This window comes from Leptopilina boulardi, unplaced genomic scaffold (assembly GCF_019393585.1).
Source record: "Leptopilina boulardi isolate dan_hultmark-lab unplaced genomic scaffold, ZJU_Lbou_2.1 LbouV2_316, whole genome shotgun sequence".
In the NCBI taxonomy this organism is placed as follows: Eukaryota; Metazoa; Arthropoda; class Insecta; order Hymenoptera; family Figitidae; genus Leptopilina; species Leptopilina boulardi.
This window is the reverse complement of record NW_026137881.1, coordinates 2,462,229-2,483,954: the sequence shown is the minus strand read 5'-3', so window position 1 is coordinate 2,483,954 and position 21,726 is coordinate 2,462,229. Positions and strand designations below refer to the sequence as shown.

The window sequence follows — 21,726 nt, the reverse complement described above, 5'->3', positions numbered from 1 at the left end:
TAGGAATTCAATTAAATTATTGACAAGTTGAAGCAGCTCAAATAATAATAATAATTATATTCAAATATAATTTTTCAGAAATTTCAATCAATGGATTTTTTTTTCATTTACAATAATAAAATTTTATATACCTGTAGGGGTATGTAAACGCAGGTATAGAAAATGTAATTAAATTTTATTGTAAGAGAATCTTTTTTTGTTTACGTCTGTCATAATATAACCGGATTATTTCAATTGTAATCCTTTGTAATTTATATTAAATTGCAACTTTTAAGGTCATTTGATTATTGTGATTTTACATGCAAATATTTTCCGTAGCATTTCTTGGAAAATACTTAAAAGTATTGATAAAGTCAAAAATTCGAAAATAAAATAAGAATTCCTTGTTGTGTGCCAAATATTAATATTTTGAAAAAAAAAATTTATTTTTTAAAAATTATATAGAGTAAATGCACTAATTACGGCGCGATTCAAGTCAAAACACTTTTGAAATAGAAAATTCAACATTTCTATTGTATAAAGTAAATTTAAAACTTATCAAATTAAAAGCTTGTTTTCTAGATTTCAAAAAAAATTTAAACTTCATAAAAATCGATTATTTAAACAAATATAAGAAATTAAAACTAATACCGTAATTTTTTTATTAAGGCGCGTTTGTATCAGTTTCGGTGTATCATATACGGTGACGAAAATTACATGTATTTTAAAGATACTTTGCCCACTGTAATTGAAGCCAATGGAAATCTTAAAAATGTTTCAATTATGGCGAGGGAAAAAAATTTGATCTCAAATAATTAAATTAATAATTATTTAAATGTGCATCTTTATTAGTAATTGTATTAAAAAAAGATTAAAATAATTTTTTTAAATCATTTTAAAACAATTATAAAAAATATAAAAGTAATAATAGTTATTTTTTTATGAACACGCCGTAATTGGTGCACTTATCCTATTTGAGAAAAAAATTAAATTTAACGGCAATAAAATTTAATTCCACAAATATGCAATTTTCAAAAAAATAAATTTTTTGCCAAAAAAAATAATATATACTTTGGCACATGATTTTTTTTATTAAATACGAATCAATTCAAAAACTAAATTAAATATTATTAATGTGTACATGAGGTACTTGAAAGTAATTGTATTTTTTAGATTATTTTTAGTAGTAATATTAAACTTAAAAAAAATGGCATAGAAAGTTGATCTAGGAAGCTATATATAGAAATTTCAGAGGAGTCACGAGAATTTAATCTTATAACACTTGAAAGGTCATCAAAAGGAATATTGTGCGATTCGTCTTCGAAATTTTTAACAGACATCATTTTCAACCATCTAGATTTTCAAATATATAAATATAATGGATATAGATAAATAATAATGTCAAGAGTCTAATTACATGCACTGACTACTATTTAGTTGATGGTGATCTAGGGGAGAAAGCAACTCTCGACCTGATAATGAATAATATCCAAACGGGCTTTACGAATTACGAAATTTCAATTTTCTATATTCATAAATTCAAGATATACATATATATAAATATCATTTTAACTTAGTTTAAATTTCCCCTTTCACTATATATCTGATAACTGTCTTTTTATAACCAAAAAAAGTAAATAAATTCCAAAAGAAATAAAAAAAAAACCTGACATATCAAGTATAATTAAAAATTCAAAAGTCGATCAACATTTTTGAAAGTTGATTTATTTGGTTAAAAACGTATATAGATAATTGGTTTTTTTTTATAAGTCGCAATGAATATAAGAATTTTTTTTTAAATTTGAAAATTCAAAATGACCAAAATGTTTTTTAATATTAAAAAAAAAATAATACTAATACTAATTATAATAATATTTATAATAATATATTGTGATATATTATAATTTATATTATTATTATTGTTGTTGAAGTTAATTTTTTTATTACGTTTTTTGTGATAAATATCTGCGTATAGGTATAGAAGTCAATAAACTCGAATGACTTGCATTATATCTATATGAATGGAATTTAAGATTTCTGATTGTGATTAAATAAATTATTGATCATCGTTTACCGTGTGAAGTCAATGAACGTCTATATAGTCAGAAAAGTGTAAATGAGATTCTTTAATACGCTCCATATTTTAATTCTAATGAATTTGTTTTTTTTCTTGATCTCATTGTTATTGTCAAGAATCTCAGTTTCAATATTAAATTTTTTTTTAACTATTTAAAACATAAATTATTTTTTGTAAAATAATTTTAATTTGACATATTAATGTTATTTTTTAACTAAATTTAAATTTAATTTATTTTTATTAAATTAAAAAAATTATCCAATTAACCTTTAATAAAGTCCTTTCGTATAAATATTAAAAATTTTATTAAAGATAGAAACCAATCTGGCTTACACCGATTTTAACTCAAATCATGTAAGATTTTAAAAGTCGAACAGACTTAATAATTAAAACTCTCGTTTTAATATTTACCTTAATTCAACATCGAGGTCATAAACATTTTTATCAATAAGATCTCTCCAAAAATATTATGCTGTTATCCCTAAAGTAACTTAATCTAATAATTTAAAATTATATTTGGGGCATTCTTTCTCAACGGGAGAATTGCTCCCCCCAAAAATGGTTTGGACGAAAAGAGTTCAATTAGGTCTCAAATTTTAGGTATTTACGTCTATTTTGAAAAGCAAAGTGGCACTTTTTAAAATTCAAGATGGCGGATCTAATATGGCGGAAAATTAAAATAAAAATAGATTAAATTCACTTAAAATTTGTTACTCGCGAGTTTTTTGGGTCGCTGAATATGAATCTGAAGTCAATTTTGTTCCAGCAAGTCAGGATTTTTTCCTAACCCCAAAAAACATGTCGGATTTAATACAACAAGCAAATTTTTTTAAAAAAACTCGAATTTGCTTAAACCTTGTTACTCAGGGGTTTTTGGGGTCGCTGATTTTGAATCTTAGAGTCAGATTATTAAAATTCAAAATGGCGGATCCAATATGGCGGACCAGATTTTAAAAAACTATTGGATTCTTATGAAACTTGGTGTCTTTTCTTTTTCATATTCGTGCATTTTGTAATTTTTGTAATTGGTTTCTTTAGAATCCTCCGTGAAAAATAATGTTTCATTTGGTAGACATGCTACCAATTTTATTGTTTGTATAAAGTCCCTGTATTTATGTTGGGTAATTGATTACTAGCTTTAATATAGTCTTTGCCTAAACATCTTTTACAACTTCAAGATAATTCTTTATGTTTGTAAACTATCAACAGAAAAAAAATTTTGATGAAATTTTAATTTTCTACAATGTTATAGGCCCTATAGTAATAATGACTACCCTTAGCGGTTTTTTTCCTCAAGCTAGCAGAATTTGTACTATTAAGGCCATGTGGGAAATACCCACGTGACCCCCATGCAAAAAACATGGTATCGTATTACCAAGTATTCTCTGAAATGGTAAAGAATTTTTGGTTGAAATTTGTAAAATATGATAGAGAATAGCATTCAGAATGGCGCTGTTCTCGGATTGAAGCAAAATTTTGCGTTTAAGTATTAAAAATAAAAGTTCGAAAATTGCCATTTTTGAACGAAAGTTGAAGTCAACATGGCGGGGGTACACATAGACGTCGCGTGAATGTATCAGTGGTCCAGGAACTAGCGCCAATTCGAGTTAGTGGCCGCTCAAAGAAATTAAAAACACCAATTAACTCCACTATTAATTACTTCTTTTAAATTATTTCGCATTCAATGTAGTAAATAAGTAGAACAGCCCAATTCCTTCAACCCTTTTTTATCATTCCTCAAAATTTCAAACCGAAATTTCTTCTTATTTCCGAGAATACTTGGGACTACCAAAAAGTGTCTTTGTCTCACATGGCCTTAACACTAAACTCGTGATTATTACGTCTATATTCTCAGTATACTTCAATATTATCAGACAGAGCAGATCTAGATATTTTTCCATACCTTTCGAAATAGATCTTAAATCATTATTAGTGTAACTGGAAATACCAAACGCTTGGTAAGAATTACAACATCTATCAAAGTGTCTTTTGATTTGGCATACTGAACCAGATATTATCATGAAAAAAATTTACGCTAAAATAAAACTATAATTGAATAGCAACCATAACTTTCAGAACAAAGGCTTCTAATTCTCCAGTCCGACATTTAAAATTTCGAAAATTTAATATCAGATTTGTTTTCAGCGACCCAAAACCCCTAAATGACAAGTTTCAAAAATAGATGGTCAAATTTTTTAAATTTCTGCAATATTAGATACACCATCTTTAATTTTTAAAAGAGCCAATATGCTTCTCATGACGATTTACCTTTTCAAATGTTGAAAATCTAACATCAGATTTATAATTAGCGACTTAAAAACCGTCAGATACTAAGTTTCATAAAAATTCAAGTTTTTTAAATTCTCGTCCGCTATATTTGATCCGTCATTTTGAATTTAAAAAAATCTAACTTCAGATTCGTAATTAGTGACCCTAAAACCCCTATATATCAAGTTTTTTAAAAATTCACCATTTTTTAAAAAACTCGTTCTCCATATAGGATCCGACATTTTGAATTTTAATAATCTGACTCTAAGATTCAAAATCAGCGACCCCAAAAACCCCTGAGTAACAAGGTTTAAGCAAATTCGAGTTTTTTTAAAAAAATTTGCTTGTTGTATTAAATCCGACATGTTTTTTGGGGTTAGGAAAAAATCCTGACTTGCTGGAACAAAATTGACTTCAGATTCATATTCAGCGACCCAAAAAACTCGCGAGTAACAAATTTTAAGTGAATTTAATCTATTTTTATTTTAATTTTCCGCCATATTAGATCCGCCATCTTGAATTTTAAAAAGTGCCACTTTGCTTTTCAAAATAGACGTAAATACCTAAAATTTGAGACCTAATTGAACTCTTTTCGTCCAAACCATTTTTGGGGGGAGCAATTCTCCCGTTGAGAAAGAATGCCCCATTTATTTATATATTAATTAATAAAAAAAATTTTTTAAATATTTTTTTATTAAAATTGAAGAAAGGGGCCCAAGAATCAAACGAGTTATAGGTTATGTTTACGATAATTTTGTACCTTGATTAAAAGTTCATTTTTAATTATGTAAAATAAAAATTAGTTTTTATCGATTATTTTGTATGTAATGAAGACTTAATCATCAATGATTTGTATTGAGAGTTAACCCTTTTTGTTGTATTTTCACTTAAAAATTTCAAAACATAACCAAAAGTGATTTTTTCCATGCGATTGACAATTCTGCTAACGCTAAACGGTAATTGCCATGCGTCGTTTCCATAGTAACACTCAGGGGCGGCATTGCCAAAAGCCGAACCCGACGCAACTTGTAAATAACGGGAATAAGTCATTAAATAAAATCTCCTATTACAATGTTAATTATTACTATTATTATTATATTTATATACACGTCGGTAAAATAAATATCTTTATTTAAACTATAAATAGAAAAAAATAAAGGTAGAAAATTAAAAAAAATATATGTAAAATAAATAATAGGTTAGAAAATTTTTGTATTTAAATGCGAATAAAGATAATAATTTTGTCCAAGTAAAACGAAGGGAATTGATCATTTTAGTAATAAAAAATTTTAATTAGTTCCTATTAGTTTGCATTTTGCATGGGTCAAGTAGGATTTACAAAAGCGGCGCGCATTTATATCCACTTGTGCGAGTTCAGTAGTATTTTTTTTTTTTTTGTTAGATGAAGATTACAACAGGTCGACAATTACCACGTTATCTTATCTGACAAAAAACCGCAATGTGTATAGCTCTCACCAAGTGGTTTAGCAATCGCGACTCAATATATACCAGTTTATATATATATATATATATATATATATATATATATATATATATATATATATATATACGTATATATATATATACGATTTCTCTTATATGTATTTTTTTTATAAACTATATAAATAAAAATAAACATATCCTAATGTCATAAATATAGAAAAATATTCAAATATAAAAATAATTCAAAAAATATTTTTTTTTTGTAAATAATTAGAAGAAATTACAATTACCTCCTCTTCTCCCTTTTATATTATAACCAATTATATTGTTATTATTTTTTTGAAAGTTGTCAATTTTCTTAAAAATTGCAACAGAATTACAAATTTAATCAAGAATTTTATATTTGTTTAGGAAATAAATTTTAAACAATATAAGCAGACAAACACTTCTGATTCTGTGCGCGAAGAAACCTGTAACCGACAATTACCGACACTTAAAAAAGTGGTTCAAATCCATGCTAAATGAGAAACAAAAAAAATTTATCACGGATTTGAACCACTTTTTTTAGTGTCGATAAATGTCGGTTACAGGTTTCTTGGCACAGAACCGGCATACAGTTTATCTACTAATGCAGATAAATATTTTATAAACAGAATTTTTTTAAAGAACATTATTCATGTCAAAAAAAAAAACAAATGTTTATGTATGTAAAATGTACACGTATACAAAAAAGTTAAGAAAATGGAAATTAAAAAAAATGAAAACACTTTCAAATTTCATTTGCTTGTTTTCACAGGCAATTAACGACAGCGACGATGACAACAAGGCGAAAGAAAAAAAAATGAAGAAACAAGAAACATACATTTTCGAAACGTCATTTTACGACTTGCCATACATTATGATCAGCCGCATCACCTTATGGGGTAGAGAACCCGCTTTTAAGAGGTTCGACATTGCCATAAATGAATTTCTATGACATCATCAGTGTGAAGCAACAAACTGGTCTGCAAGGAAGAAAACAACCTGGTGCATGATTTGATTTACCCCCCTCCACCATCCCAGTTTAAGAAAATAAAAAAGAATTCCGCGAATTGTATTCGCGTAAAAGAGAAAATAAACGAGGAAGAATATAAACGATTAATCCATTATTCATTCTTGAGAATGAATTAAAAAAAAAAGAGACATGCTTTTTCTCTATATTCATTTACACGCGCTGCTTTAAAAGTATATATATATAAGACTCAATTTCTTCATTTATACATTTGATTTCAAATTTTTTTTTGTCATACACAAAAATAAATATAAAATATATATACAATTTTTAATTTTATAACTAACTTTTTATATATGTGACGCACCACAAGAAAAGGTACTTCAAAGGAAAAAAATTTTAGGTTATGTTTAGTGATAGTTTTAGCTTGATTACATCCAGAGAAATGATATATTTGTCTCAGAGCCTAATAAATTTTTATTTGATTCAAATAAATTATTATTTGATATAAATAAAGTTTTATTTAATTTAAATAAAAATAATTTATTTAAGCCAAATAAATGGGCTAGTAGGCTCTGAGACAAATATACTTTTATTTAACTCAAATATATTATATTTGGTTAAAATAAAACATTTCTCTGAGTGTAAATGTTTACTTTTAAGTATATGAGAAATCAAAATCAGTTTTTAATTTTTAAGAGTTTATCCTCTTTATGTATTTTTCATCTAAAAATCACAAACATAACCTGAAATGTTTTGCCTCTAAGATGCAATAATAAACATTGAAAAAATCTACTTTTCAACGACTACACAAAATGAAATGATATTTTCCTTATTTTTCCAGCTTTTATATATCCGCAAAAAGAAAATTCAGGTGCTTGGTGTTAACTTGCTTAAAATTTTAGAAATAATTTTTCACTTTTTGTCATTTTTAATTAATTTAATCAGCTGTTATGGTTGCGCACGCCATTTTTTATTTTTCAGACATGGATACCAACATAATTCTGAAAAGTGAGGTCATGTCTACCGTATTTAGTTTACGTATTATGTTGGTACCATTGACTGAAAAATAAAAAACATCGTGCGCAGACATAACAGCTGATTAAAATAATTAAAAATAACAAAAAAACGAAAACAAATTTCTAAAATTTTTAGCAAGTTAACATCCAATTACCTGAATTTTCTTTTTGGATATATAAAAGTTGGAAAAAAAGGAAAATTAAATAATTCTTTTTATTTATTTATTTTTTTATTTAAAGCTTCGAAAATATGGAGTAAGACTAATTTTGATTTCTATTGTTTGTCTAAAAAAATAACTAATTATTTGTTTTAAAATTTGAAAAAGATAAAAAATAAAACAAAGAAAATATTTTGTTATCGAAATGTATAATATTTTTTTTCAATATGCACTTTCACTATCATTTTCTCAAGTGGATAACTGCGAAAAAATAATTATCATTGTTTACCTCCGAAATATCAGAAGATCAAAATCAACCCACACAAAATATGTAAACGATGGTTGAATTGTGAATAAATTAAAAAAAAAAAAAAAATTTTGAAAATAAAGTGACATTGATCTCGATCATGACACTATTTTTTTTTCTTTAAAAAAACAGGGTTTTAAGTGGGTGTATCAAATGTCAACTTTTATCCCACACGAATCCTTCAAATCCTGTTCTCTTCCCTAACAAGTCGAGAGCATTGCCATCTCAAATGAAAAAAAGGAATTGTAAAAACAACTTTAAAAATAGATATTTTTTTGAAATAAATAATAATTATTAATTTATCAAAAACAAAATAAATAATAATTCTTATTACCAATAAATAATTATATAATAATAATTATTCTTTATAAATAATTAAATAATAAAGTGGAACTGTCCGCAGTTTCTGCGCATTTTTGGTAATTTTTACACTTCAGAAGTAGTAAAATTTACTCCTGAAAACGAAGCTGAAGTACGCAACGTTTATATAAACAATTTTTAAAGAAATAATTTTTTATATAATGAAAAATTCTATAATTTTTTGCCTAAAAAATATTTCTTGTAGTTTTCATTAATCAACAAATTATAAAAAAAACTTAGTAGACAAAAAATTATAGAATTTTTCATTTTAAAAAATTATTTCTTCAAAAATCGTACTTCAGCTTCGTCCTGAAATAGTAAATTTTACTATTTTTGCAGTAAAAATTTCCAGAAATGTGGAAAAACTGAGAACAGTTTCGATTTTACTTTTATAAGGTAGTAAAAATTACTTCTAGTTTTTTCCCTTTTTGTCCGTGTAATTATTTCAGTAGAATTGAAATTTTTTTTAAAAATCACTTGTACTCTATTTGTTTATAATAAAAATTGTTTAAACAAATTTTTTTAGCAAAAAAAAAAATTAATTTTAATTACTTTACAGAAATATATTCATAAAAAATTAATTTTAATATAAATTAATTAAAATTAATTAATAGAATTTAATTATTATTCGTTTAATCTACAATCGATAATGAATTATATATTCATATTATGTATTAAAATTCACTTGCGAGAAAAAATAATATAAAACTGAATGAATAATATGGAAGAATATATATGTAAAATTGACTGATCCAGATGTACGATGACTTTACACCTTGAAAAAAAAATCAGTTTAAAAACGCGATGAAAATATATAGGGAACATGTGGGTAATAAATTGATTGAGACGCCTCAAGGCAAGGTCACGTGCGTGTACTTAAAAAAATGACGTAAGATCTTTAAAGTAATAGAATTTGCCTCTTCAGATTATTACGGGAATTATTATTACCTTTATCGATTAGGCGTCAAAAAATACATTTTGAATTCAGAAAAAAAAAAATGAAATTGCTTCGCCAATATTTCTATAGAAAGTTATTTTTTTTTAAAAAATAATTTATATACAATTACTGTTCCGCTTTTTGTAAATAAATAAATAAAAAATATTTATCATAACTTTATAATAAATAAATACCTATGTCGAAGAACCAGTATTTTTTTATTATTGAATTTTTAAAAATATTTTTTTAGTTATTCCTTTTTTTTATTGAAATTATTTTATTACTAATACATTATAGACAAAAACGCATTGAAAATTTTATGTCTGTATCCTTCTTCAATTTTTTTTCTCATCCATATATAGAGATTTAATTGGTTCATATATATATATATAATGCTTGAGGCTTTCAAGAGCAATTTTTATGATTATCGCATCTCCTTAGCGTTTTTGTTGCTGGTTATCAATTTACAAGGTAATAATTATTATAAGCAAAAAAAAAAAAGAAAAAAAAAATTATGTGAAAATTTTCTCATTATTTTTATAACTTTGTATAAAATTATTAAGATTTTATTATTTTGCTATTGTTCACGATATTAAAGTTTAAAAAAAAATTGTTAAATCTTACAAATTTTTTTTTCAAATTAACTTTTTATAAACATATTAAATATACATTTTATTTATTTATTATGTTTACGGGTTTACAAAAAATACCCTTTACTAAATTTTTATTTACTTTACTTTTATTATAAATATTATTTGTTTGTTGTAGCAATAAACAATTTTATTTCGAATATATAAAGAGACAAAGGAAGAGGAAATAGGAAAAAAATTAAAAAGAGAAATGAAAAGAAGAAGATGAAAAAAAATATTAAAGCAAAAAAAAAAGACAATGAAAAAGAATTTAGAAAAAGAAGAGGAAGTTTATGAAGAAAATGAAAAAAGAAGATAAAAAAAAATAAAAACAAAAAAGAAAAGAAAGAAGAAAAATAAAAAAGAGATAAAGAAGAAGTAAAGTTATTAACAAATGAAAAAGTAGAGAAGAAAGAAGATAAATGAAAAGAAGACAAAAAAGAACTACAAGAAATAAAATAAAGAATATGAAAAAGAAGAGATAAAATAAAAAATCGTATAAAGAAGATTATGAAGAAAATGAAGAAATAAGAAAAACAAAAAGAAGATAAAGAAGAAAAATAAAAACGGATAAAGAAAAAAGATTATGAAGAAAATAAAAAAGAAGAGAAAAAAGAAATATGAGGAATCGAATAAAAAAGAAGATTATGAAGAATTTGAAAAAGAAGAAAAGAAAGAAGAAGAAGAAGAAGAAGACAATAATGATAAAAATTATATAATAAAGACACTGAAGAAAGATACAGAAATACAATTGGACGAAGAGAAATGGAAAAAAAAGAAAAGAGAGTGAATAAAAAAAGCCAAATGTAAAAGATCAAGAAAAAGAGAAAAAAAAAGTCAAATGAAGAGGAGAGTATGAGAGAGGACGAGGTCGTCTCGTAGTGGAAAGCGCCCTAGTGATCTACCTGGACAGTTAGTCATGGTGTGATTGTGCCGAGTAAGTTGCCAGGATCACCTTGGCCATTTATAGAAGTAAAGTGAGTTTGAGGCAATGTTTCTCGTCGTCGAGGAAACTGATACCTTATACTGGCTCTACCACGGCACAATACACACACAAAAAAACATTAAATAATAATTTCAAAAAATAAAAAAGTACAAAAAATTAAAAATTCATTTTCTAATACTCTCTTCCATATTATTCTCTCTAAACAAAAATAATTTCCGTTTATCATACAAAATTTTATTTGTACTTAATAAATATTTATTTATTTCAATAAAAATATTTATTTGTTTCAAAGAAATATTTATTTGTTTAAAAAAAATATATTTCTTTGTTTCAAAAAATAAAATTTATTTTGTTTCAAAAAAATATTTTTTTTTTCCGGTGAAAAGAATAAAAAATTTTATATCAAAATTGAAAGAAACGATGATTACTATTTTTTTCTGAGTTTATATATTATTATTTATTATTACCCGGTATACCTATATTATACAAGTCCGAGTAATTTATAACCTTTTTCTTCTCAAAGAAAAAATAAATTTTTTTTATATATATATTTTTCGCTCAAGATCTCTTTGAAAGTGAGATCGTCAACTTTGTTTTTTAACAACTCCCTCGAAAGCTTTCGCCGGAAATACTTCTAGGAAGTAAACCAGTTACACTCCAACTTTGACTTTTCAAACGTAATTGCCTTGTTCGTAAGAAGATATTATTCCAAGTATGAAAAAATAAAGAAAAGAAACATGATCAGCTCACTTCATGTCACTCACTCACTCGAAGAAAAAAAGAAACAGTTATATGTGGTTCAATTAAAGTTCCATTGGAATTACATTTCAATTTAATTTTATTATAAAATTTTTTAATTCCTCAGTTATATTTCATAATAAAAAAAGAAAACGAAAAATATAATTATTTATATCAATTATTAATAAATTACTCTTAATGGTTATTATCTTTAACACCTATTTATAGGCGACCGTAACATAACCTCAAACTAAAAAATGGTTTTTACCGCAAAGAAAACTAATAGAAAAAATTAATTTTGAAAGATTTAGTTATACAAATTTCAAAAAAAATTATGTTTTGTGTTATTTATTAAAAATCATTAGTAAGAATTTTCATTTTATGGAATTTCACTTGTCACAATTATTTTTGAGCCAAATTTTCATTTGTTTGAATTAGTATTTTGCAGAATTTTCATCAAACCGATTTTCTATATTATAAAATTTTTATATAACCGAAAATTCACTTTACAGAATTTTTATTTGCTTGAATTTTCATTTAACATAATAAGCATTTTAAAGAATTTTTATTCAGTAGAATTTCATTTCATAGAATTTTCATTTTATTCTTTCAAATGAATTTTCATTTGTTCGAATTATTATTTGATAGAATTTTCCATATAATTGTAATTTTTTATATTTCCATTTTTCAAAAAAAAAAAAAAACTTTTTACCATTAGTCGGTAAGGTAGATTTCTATGTCGGTAAATTTTGCATTTTCCAAAAAAATTCACCATCAGTCGGTAATTTAGATTTTTGTGTTGGTAATTTTTTAAACGAAAAATCATTTAACACAATTTCTAATTGATAGAATTTTCATTTGTCCGAAATTGTAAATGTCCAAACAAATAATAGACAGAAAGATTTCGGCACGATTTTAAAAATCAACTAATAAAAATTTATCCATAAAATTGTGATTGGTTGATTTTAAAAATCGCGTCGTAATCTTTCTGTCGATTGTTGATTCGGCCATTTGCAATTTCGGACAAACGAAAATCCCAATCATTTAGAAATTCTGTTAAATGATTTTTCGGTTAAATAAAAATTAAAATGAAATGAAATTCCATAAAATGAAAATTCTAACTGATGATTTTTAGAACATATTTATGCGTCCCTGTTTTACAATTCGTATTGTACGTTTTACAATCCGTTTTGTATTATTTAAAATCGGGTTTGTGTTAGTTACAAACCATTTGGTTACATTTACAATTCGCGTATTGTACGATTTTCAATGGGAGTAAGATAAACTTTTTTTTTATGATAATTATTAATTTTTTCTAATTTGATCGTTTCTTTTTTTTTGTTCGCTTACCCGAACGGTCTTCGCTGTTTTTGTTGGAGTTTGATGACCCGAGCTTGTACTCGTATAACGTGTAGCTTGCAATGATTTCTGATAACCTTGACTCGAGAGATCCTCAGCGACTCTATTTTCCTCGCCTCGTGTCAGTGTCGTTGTCTTTCTTACGATTCTCGTTACTATTCGTCTTGCTCCATTTTCTCCCTTTTTCGAGGTCCTAGTCGACTCGATCGACGAGCCTATTTACATTTTTCAATTTCCCATTTTTAATAATACATATTATTTTCCACCCATTAGTATTATTATTAGCAATATTTTGCGTCTTTCATCTCGAAATGAATTCGTTTTTCTCTCTTACCCTCTTCTTAGGGAATAATAAAAAAAAAATTTCCATTTCTAATTTAAAAAAATATCGAATTTCACGAGAACTGAAATTTTTTTTTTAATTAACTAAAAATTTAATTAATTAGTTTTGATCAATATTTTATTTAAAACGGTTCAATAAAAAAAATTATTATTAATTAATTTATTAATTAAAGAAACTATACTTCCAGTAATGTCCAATGATTTTAAATTATTATTTTCTGTAACTATTCTACTTCCTAAGGCTATGAAAATTTATTAAATTTTACGAGATTTTATAATAATTAGGTACATATATGTAAGTATAGTCATCGAAAGGTATATAATATTTTGTCTTGCAAATTTTTCAATTTAATTATATATTGATTAAAAATTCAAGATCTAAAGAGGAAGTGAAGGTGTAGTTGTAGAGCAAGGTCAACAATCAAAGTTGTAGGTAGTTATTTAAAATGGATCTTCGTATTGACGTGAAAATGGTAAAAGATAACGAGACCTCGATGAATTCAGTGGGTGGATATTTGTCCCGAAGGACTTATTCCAATAAAGAGAGTCAGGTATAATCACTGCATATCATTTTCATCACGCAATATAAATTAAAAAATGTCTATTACTACAAACACATCTGATGTGACGATTTTACCAATTTTATTATTATTATTATTATTATTATTATTATTGTATTATTACTATAATAATTATTTTTTATAAACTATTAATAAATGTATTAAATAATATTTTTAAAAAAATTTAATTGAAAACTTCGTTCATTATTCTTGTTTATAAAATGATCTTTATCAAATATAAATCAAGATTTATAATATGCCTGATCCATTAATGATAAAAGAAGCTAGTGCAAATATTACCTCTCAAGAATGTAATATGCATTCAGTTGGATTTATACAACAATATTCTTTATCAAACTTTGATAAAAGTAGAACTTGAAGATAAAATTTTGACTATTTTTACACATTTAAAAGAGTTATAATATGTAATGTTAAAAATAATAGACTCAATGGTAAATTGAAATGTAATAAACAAAGTATTCTAAAATAGAAGAAATTTGTAGTTCTAATAATATAATATAATAATTATATTAATTTAATTATAATTAATTTTATTTTTCTTGTGCATTGAATCAGTTAATTATTTTATTAATTGAAAATTTAATTTCTATAAAAATGCATAATTTATAATGTCAACATACGAAAAAAATGACATTTTCGATATATCCACCCACTGAACCGAATAGTCGTCGAGCCTGACCATTTAAAGATTTTAACGCGTGGGTAAGATCAAGGTCGCAAAAGTATCATCTGATCAGCTGATTCCCATATTTTGTAAGCAGGTTTTCTCGCGTTGGTATGCTAATGACAAAACTTGTCCTGGACAACAAAACGCCTACTGTTCTCACCCATAGGAGAGATATTATAACTGTTTGTCTCACTTTTTTTTCAAGGCCCTTTTACTACAAAACGCTATTAAGAAATATTTACAATATTTCTCCTCAACCACACTATTGTCATGGCGTAACAACAAATTTTCTACACCCGCACTTCCTCTACTATTACAGAACAAGAAATTTTTTTCTAATAATCAGAAGAATATTACATTATACTTTCATAAATAAACAGAAAAAAAAGAAACATTCTTGTGGAAAATTTAACGCATAATAATTTAATTTTTTTTTTTGAATATTTTCAACAATTATAGAGGTAATTTTAGAAATGAAAATTATAGTAGAGGGAAAAAATTCTTCATTTACGATTTGTATTGTACTATTTACAATCCGTTTTGTATATTAATTACAATCCGTTCACAGAAAATTAAAAGGCATTAAAATAAGCTGCAACGCTTATTATTTTAATCCAATTTTGCTTATTTTAATAACAAAATGGAGTAAAATAATATTATTATTATATTTTTTGTAATTTGTGATATCTACAAATTGTTTTGTATCAATTACAAATCATTTTGTATAGATCACAATCCGATTTGTGATATCTACAAATTGTTTTGTATGATTTACAAATCATTTTGTATAGATCACAATCCGATTTGTGATATCTACAAACTGTCTTGTATCAATTACAAATCATTTTGTATAGATCACAATCCAATTTGTGATATCTACAAATTGTTTTGTATCAATTACAATCCATTTTGTATAATTCACAATCCGATTTGTGATATCTACAAATTGTTTTGAATCATTTACAAATCATTTTGTACAGATCATAATCCGATTTGTGATATCTACAAATTGTCTTGTATCAATTACAAATCATTTTGTATAGATCACAATCCAATTTGTGATATCTACAAATTGTTTTGTATCAATTACAAATCATTTTGTATAGATCACAATCCAATTTGTGATATCTACAAATTGTTTTCTATCAATTACAATCCATTTTGTATAATTCACAATCTAATTTGTGATATCTACAAATTGTTTTTGTATCAATTACAAATCATTTTGTATAGATCACAATCCGATTTGTGATATTTACAAATTGTTTTGTATGATTTACAAATCATTTTGTATAGATCACAATCCAATTTGTGATATCTACAAATTGTTTTGTATCAATTACAATCCATTTTGTATAATTCACAATCCAATTTGTGATATCTACAAATTGGTTTGTATCAATTACAATTCATTTTGTATAGATCACAATCCGATTTTTGATATCTACAAATTGTTTTGTATGCATTAAAATCCGTTTTGTATAAATCACAATTTCAGAAAATTAAAAGGCATTAAAATAAGCTGCAATGCTTCTTATTTTGATTCAATTTTGCTTATTTTAATACCAAATTGGAGTAAAATAATATTAATATTATATTTTTTGTAATTTGTGATATCTACAATTTTACTAAAAATTAGTCAAAACTGTTACTAATTCAGTTGGTAAACCAATACGCACTCTTTCATTAGTAGAAAGCTACTAATTCAAATTTAGAAAGTAATTTAAGATTCCTCTTTTATGATTGTATAATTCTTATTTCGCAATAAAAAAATTAAATAATAATAGTGCTTGAATAAAAAAAAAGAAATATTTATCTCCCTTGGTCTTAAAGATATAATTTTATGCTCTAGTGCCTATAAAATATTATTTTATTCCCTAGTGTTAAAAAGACCATTTTTCCCACTCCTTTCATTGAGGTTATAATTTTTTTTCCCCTACTAAATTGTAACGAAAAACGAATCCATTTCGAGTTGAATCAAACTCGTACCTAGGACCTCGGTGGACAATTTTCGTTTAGTGAAAATCGCCTGCAAATCTTGATTTCCCGTTGGGCTGGAGGCGGCGACATTGTCGCGATCATTTTCCTCCCTTGTACCCTGAACGAAGAGTCTTCCGCTTTTGCTGAATTTATACATTGTGAACTCTCCTTTAGGTTTTTCACAACCAGATTAAAAAATTCCACAAATTCTTCTTATTTTACTTCTTCTTCTTCTTCTCACACCTTCACAATAATATAAATCCCTTATTCTCATTCGAAATGAGAATTATTGAAAGCACTTGTCACAATAATATACGAAGATTTTTATTCCAATTATTTTTTCACTGAATCCAATATTTTAACGCCTAAAGCACCATTTGCAATAATTGTAAAAAAATTTTCGTACGGAATGTCACTGTAAAAATTACTATTTTTTTAAAAAAAGCAATCCAATTACAAAAAAAAAAAATAAATTAAAAATAAAAAGAGTTGAAATATGAAACTGAATTTTGCAACTTATTGAAAAATTGAAATTTAAAAATTAGTGAATACTTTTATTTCTTTTTCAAATAAAGAAAAGTAAATTAAACTTATAGTTACTATACTATTGGTAATGATAGTCATAAAGTATGATATTTTACATCATAATTACAAAAAATATGGGTAGTGTAAAAAAGTATGGTATTTTTTAAATTAAACTTTATTCTAGAAAGAATTTTAAAAATAACTGCCAATTCTTATTTGAAAAAGTTTACTTTTTATATTATAAAAACTAATGTCTTATTTTGAGACATTTTTAGAGTTTTAAACAACAAAAGTCTTTTAAACTAAGACGCCAAAAATGTCTTAAAATAAGTTACAATTTTTCCAGAATATTTGTAAGTAACATTATGAGAAATTATATTTTATTTTTAGACAATTTAGTGTCTTAGCCTACAAAAGCGTCTTAAATTAAGACACTAGTTTTTTATTATTTCGTTTTACAATAAACTACAATTTTTCCATGACATTTGTAAGTGACACTACAAAAGATTGTGTTTTAATTTGAAAAAATTTAATGTCTTAGCTAAAAAAAGTGTCTTAAATTGTGCCCCTAGTATGTTTTAAAATAAATTTCCTTTTTTTCACGATATTTGTAAGTAATACTGCAGAAAATTGTATTTTATTTTGAAATAATTTAATGTCTTAGCTGAGAAAAGTGTTTTTGAGACAATTTAGTGTCTTATTTAACAAAAGTGTCGTAAATTAAGACACTAATATAGGTTTTAAAATAAATTACAATTTTACCAGAATATTTGTATGTAACATTATGAAAAATTGTGTTTTATTTTTAGACCATTTATAGTGTCTTGGCGGACAAAAGTGTTTTAAATGAAGACACTAATATGTTTTTAAAGTACAAATACTTTTCATGATGTTTGTAAGTAAAACAATAAAAATTGTTTCATTTTGAGACTATATTTAATGATTTAACAGCTAAAATTGTTTTACATTAGAAAAATTTAGTGTCTTAACTTAAGACACCAGAATTTTTCGAAATACAATTTCCCTCGATTTTTAATTAACACACTTTTTTTGTGTCTTCCAGACACTTAGAAACACTAATTACAACAATTTCAGTATTCTAAGACACTAAAAGTGTTTGAAAACAAAATTTTCTTTTCTCAGTACACGCAAAAAAAATCTTCACCTAGAACAGTGATATGTTTCACTAAAACAGTGAAAGTTTTCGCTATTCTAGAGAAATATATCGCTATTCCAGAGAAACTTATCCACTGTTGCAGGTGAAATTTTTTTTTGCATGTAATAAACAAAACAAAATATATAAAATTTCTCAAGAAAAAAAGAGGCAAATTTTTTTAAAAACAAATTTTCCAAAAAGAAAATTGCAAAATCAAGTTTCAACAATCAAAATTCATACATTAAAATTGTTGGAAAATGTCAAAATGAATAGTCGTTGGGGACAACACGTGATGTGAAACCGAAAAACACACACATAACGCGTCTCGCACGTGGCACTGACGTTTATCGAGGCATCGCCCCAACTCGTTTTTTTTCGTATTTCTTCTTCTTCTTCAATATAAGAATAAGATTTGCTTTGTATCTCACGACAACGAACAATCACGTATGATAATAAAACATACGCACGGAAAGAGTGACAACGACTAAATGACACTCGAGTGTTTGGAGCGCGACGTATATATTTTAATCATCAAAATGGCACCGATTGTTCGCGGAACTAATTGAAAAAGAGAGAGAAAAAAAAGGGAGAAAAAATAAGAGGGAGACAAAAAAGAGGGGGGAGGAGGAGGAAAAAAAAATAAAAAAGAAATTAATGAGGAGTAAACCCCCCTCAAACACACGTTCACCGGTCGCTTCTCCTGGCAAGACTGGAAATATATTCCAGTCGATTTTCTGTTGTCGTTGGAACGTAATCCCCACCCGCGCATATAGGTATAAACCGGCAGCAAAACGCGACTATCTCTTCTCCTCTCTCTCTGTCTCTGTGTGTATGTGTGAAAGAGTTAAAAAAGAGTAGGGCAAACGTAATGCGCCTACAGGTGAGATGGTGGAATCTCTTTCTCTCTCTCTATACCCCCATTTTTTGCCTCCCACTTAATATTTGCTTTTTTTTTTATTATTATTATTTTTAACCGTCCAACTCATTTGGGACCCATAATAAGTCCCAAAACATGAAACAACAACGAGACTTGTAAACATAAGCGAGTTATGATCATATAATTAGTGACACCCAAGGTATGTGCGAGTGAGGCGTTTTTTCAGGGCCTGATACCTTAAAGGTTTTATATAACGAGGTCTGACCTCAATTTCAATTTTTTCTTTTCTTTTTTTTTTTCAAATGAGGAAATTTTTTTTTTTGGTGGGCTTTTATTGTGTAAATATTTATATATATATGTGACATTTTAATGATAAATATTTTGAAAGATTATGTTTTCTATTTAGAATAATAAAATATAATATTTTTGACGTTTCCTAAAAAAGGCATGCGTGAAATTATATATGTTTATTTCTTTTAAAATATATATATAAAAGTTGAATCGTTTTTCTATATATCATCCACGCGGGTCGAGGGAATATATAAAATACGATCCAAATTCGGAACACGTTCGAAATGATAAAAACAAAAAAATTGTATTTCAATTAAGTAATTTATCATTCGTTTCTTAATTGCGCGATAATTTTTTTTTTTAGGATTTTAAATGCGCTAATTGAAATTTTATGAAAATAATTATTATCAAGGTTACCGTAGGCTTTTGCTTCACTAACTTTTCTGCAGGTTTTGTAGGACAAAAAATAGTATTTTTTTCAGTATTTATAAAATACTTTTTCTGAGAACAGAAAAGTTTTTTCATATAAATTTTTATTTCAAATAATAATTAATATTTTTTATTTAGTTATCCAATAAAAGGTTTCTGTTTCTAAAATCAATTACAATCCATTTTGTATGACTCAAAATTCGTTTTGTATCATTTACAATCAGTATTCTTAGTTTTACAATCCATATTGTGTAATTTACAATTCGTTTTGTATCATTTACAATCCATTTTATATAATTCACAATCTGTATTGTACGATTTACAATCAATTTTGTATAATGTTCAAAAATAACAAAATGGCGGTCATTTTAATAAAAAAAAAATTTCATTGAATTTATTCAAAAACACAATTTTTTTTTGCTCAAAATTTTTTTTTATGGATTCTCTTCACCTTAAAGAATATTTTTTATAAGAATTTAACTTGTGCCCGATTTTGGTATCAGAGAAAAAAAATTTCCTAAAATAAAAACAAAAAAATTTTTTTTATCTTTTATACTAGAATCGGGCACAAGTTAAATTCTTATTAAAAATATTCTTTAAGGTGAAGAGAATCTACGAAAAAAATTTTGAGCAAAAAAGTGTAATTTTTGAGTAATTTCAATTTCAATTTTTTTTTTTCATTAAAATAGTCGCCATTTTGTTATTTTTGAACATTTTTTTAATTTTTCCCACGGATTTTGAAAGAAAAATTGAAAGCTTTTTCAAATGAAAAAAGAAAAAATAATACTTCTATAAATTACTCTAAAAGTTATAATACTTTAAAGTTTTCTTTCCATAAATTTTAGATAAACTACTTTTCAGCCTGCTTGATTTGAAATGAATTTGGTCTTCAAAAAAAAATTTTTTTTTTTTGACTAGAATATTTTTTGTCAAAATTTTTATAAAAAATAAGAAAATACCAATTTTTTGATTTTTTGATTTGATAAAAATTATGATTTTATGATTTTTTTAAATTTAACTTTCGTAACGAAGCCGAATACTTTTGAAATGCGTTTTTCTCTATCACACTAAACAGATGAAAAATAATATTAGGTATATAGAAAATTTATTTAAAATTTGTTTAAATTGAAAATATTAAAGAAAAAACGAACAAATTTTCTATATAATATTATTTTTCATCTGTTTAGTGTGATAGAGAAAAACGCATTTCAAAAGTATTCGGCTTCGTTACGAATGTTAAATTTAAAAAAATCATAACTTCTACAATTTTTATCAAATAAAAAAATAAAAAAAAATACGTATTTTCTTATTTTTTATAAAAATTTCGACAAAAAAAATATTCTAGTAAAAAAAAAAATTTTTTTTGAATGAAAATCTTATATAGAATACCCCTTATATATCACCTAAAATATTTATCTGAGGCGTTTTTAATTATTTGTATATACACAATATAATAATAATTGAGTTAAACATTGCGTGAAATTTAACATATTTCGGGCATTCGTCGATAAATATTCAGGAAATTTACATACAAGTACTTATACTTTAGAATGGATAATTCACGGTAAGTGTACTATATATAGCATCAGTTACAAATAACGCGTTACCGTGTAAGCTGAAGGTATTGCATTCGTTCCACGATATGCTTCCACTCCTATAACTTCACC

At 25.4% G+C, this 21,726-nt stretch overlaps 1 protein-coding gene across 40 annotated transcripts in view; it reads right to left on the bottom strand.

Moving 5' to 3' along the window:
* Nucleotides 1-21,726, bottom strand: part of LOC127283940 (microtubule-actin cross-linking factor 1) — a 298,405-nt gene that overhangs the window by 82,456 nt on the left and 194,223 nt on the right. For 2 of the 40 annotated variants that reach the window (XM_051309108.1, XM_051309130.1), the window contains exons 1-3: nt 18,703-19,171; nt 16,791-17,196; nt 13,203-13,426 (exon numbers count right to left, since the gene is read on the bottom strand). The exons of 36 other annotated variants lie outside the window; for them this stretch is intronic. In XM_051309108.1, the coding sequence (XP_051165065.1) occupies nt 13,203-13,426; nt 16,791-16,938 (372 nt within the window). In that variant the 5' untranslated portion in view covers nt 16,939-17,196; nt 18,703-19,171. Of the gene's footprint in view, nt 1-13,202; nt 13,427-16,790; nt 17,197-18,702; nt 19,172-21,726 lie in introns of those variants that run through there. 2 more of the 40 variants (XM_051309122.1, XM_051309129.1) reach the window with 2 other exon arrangements.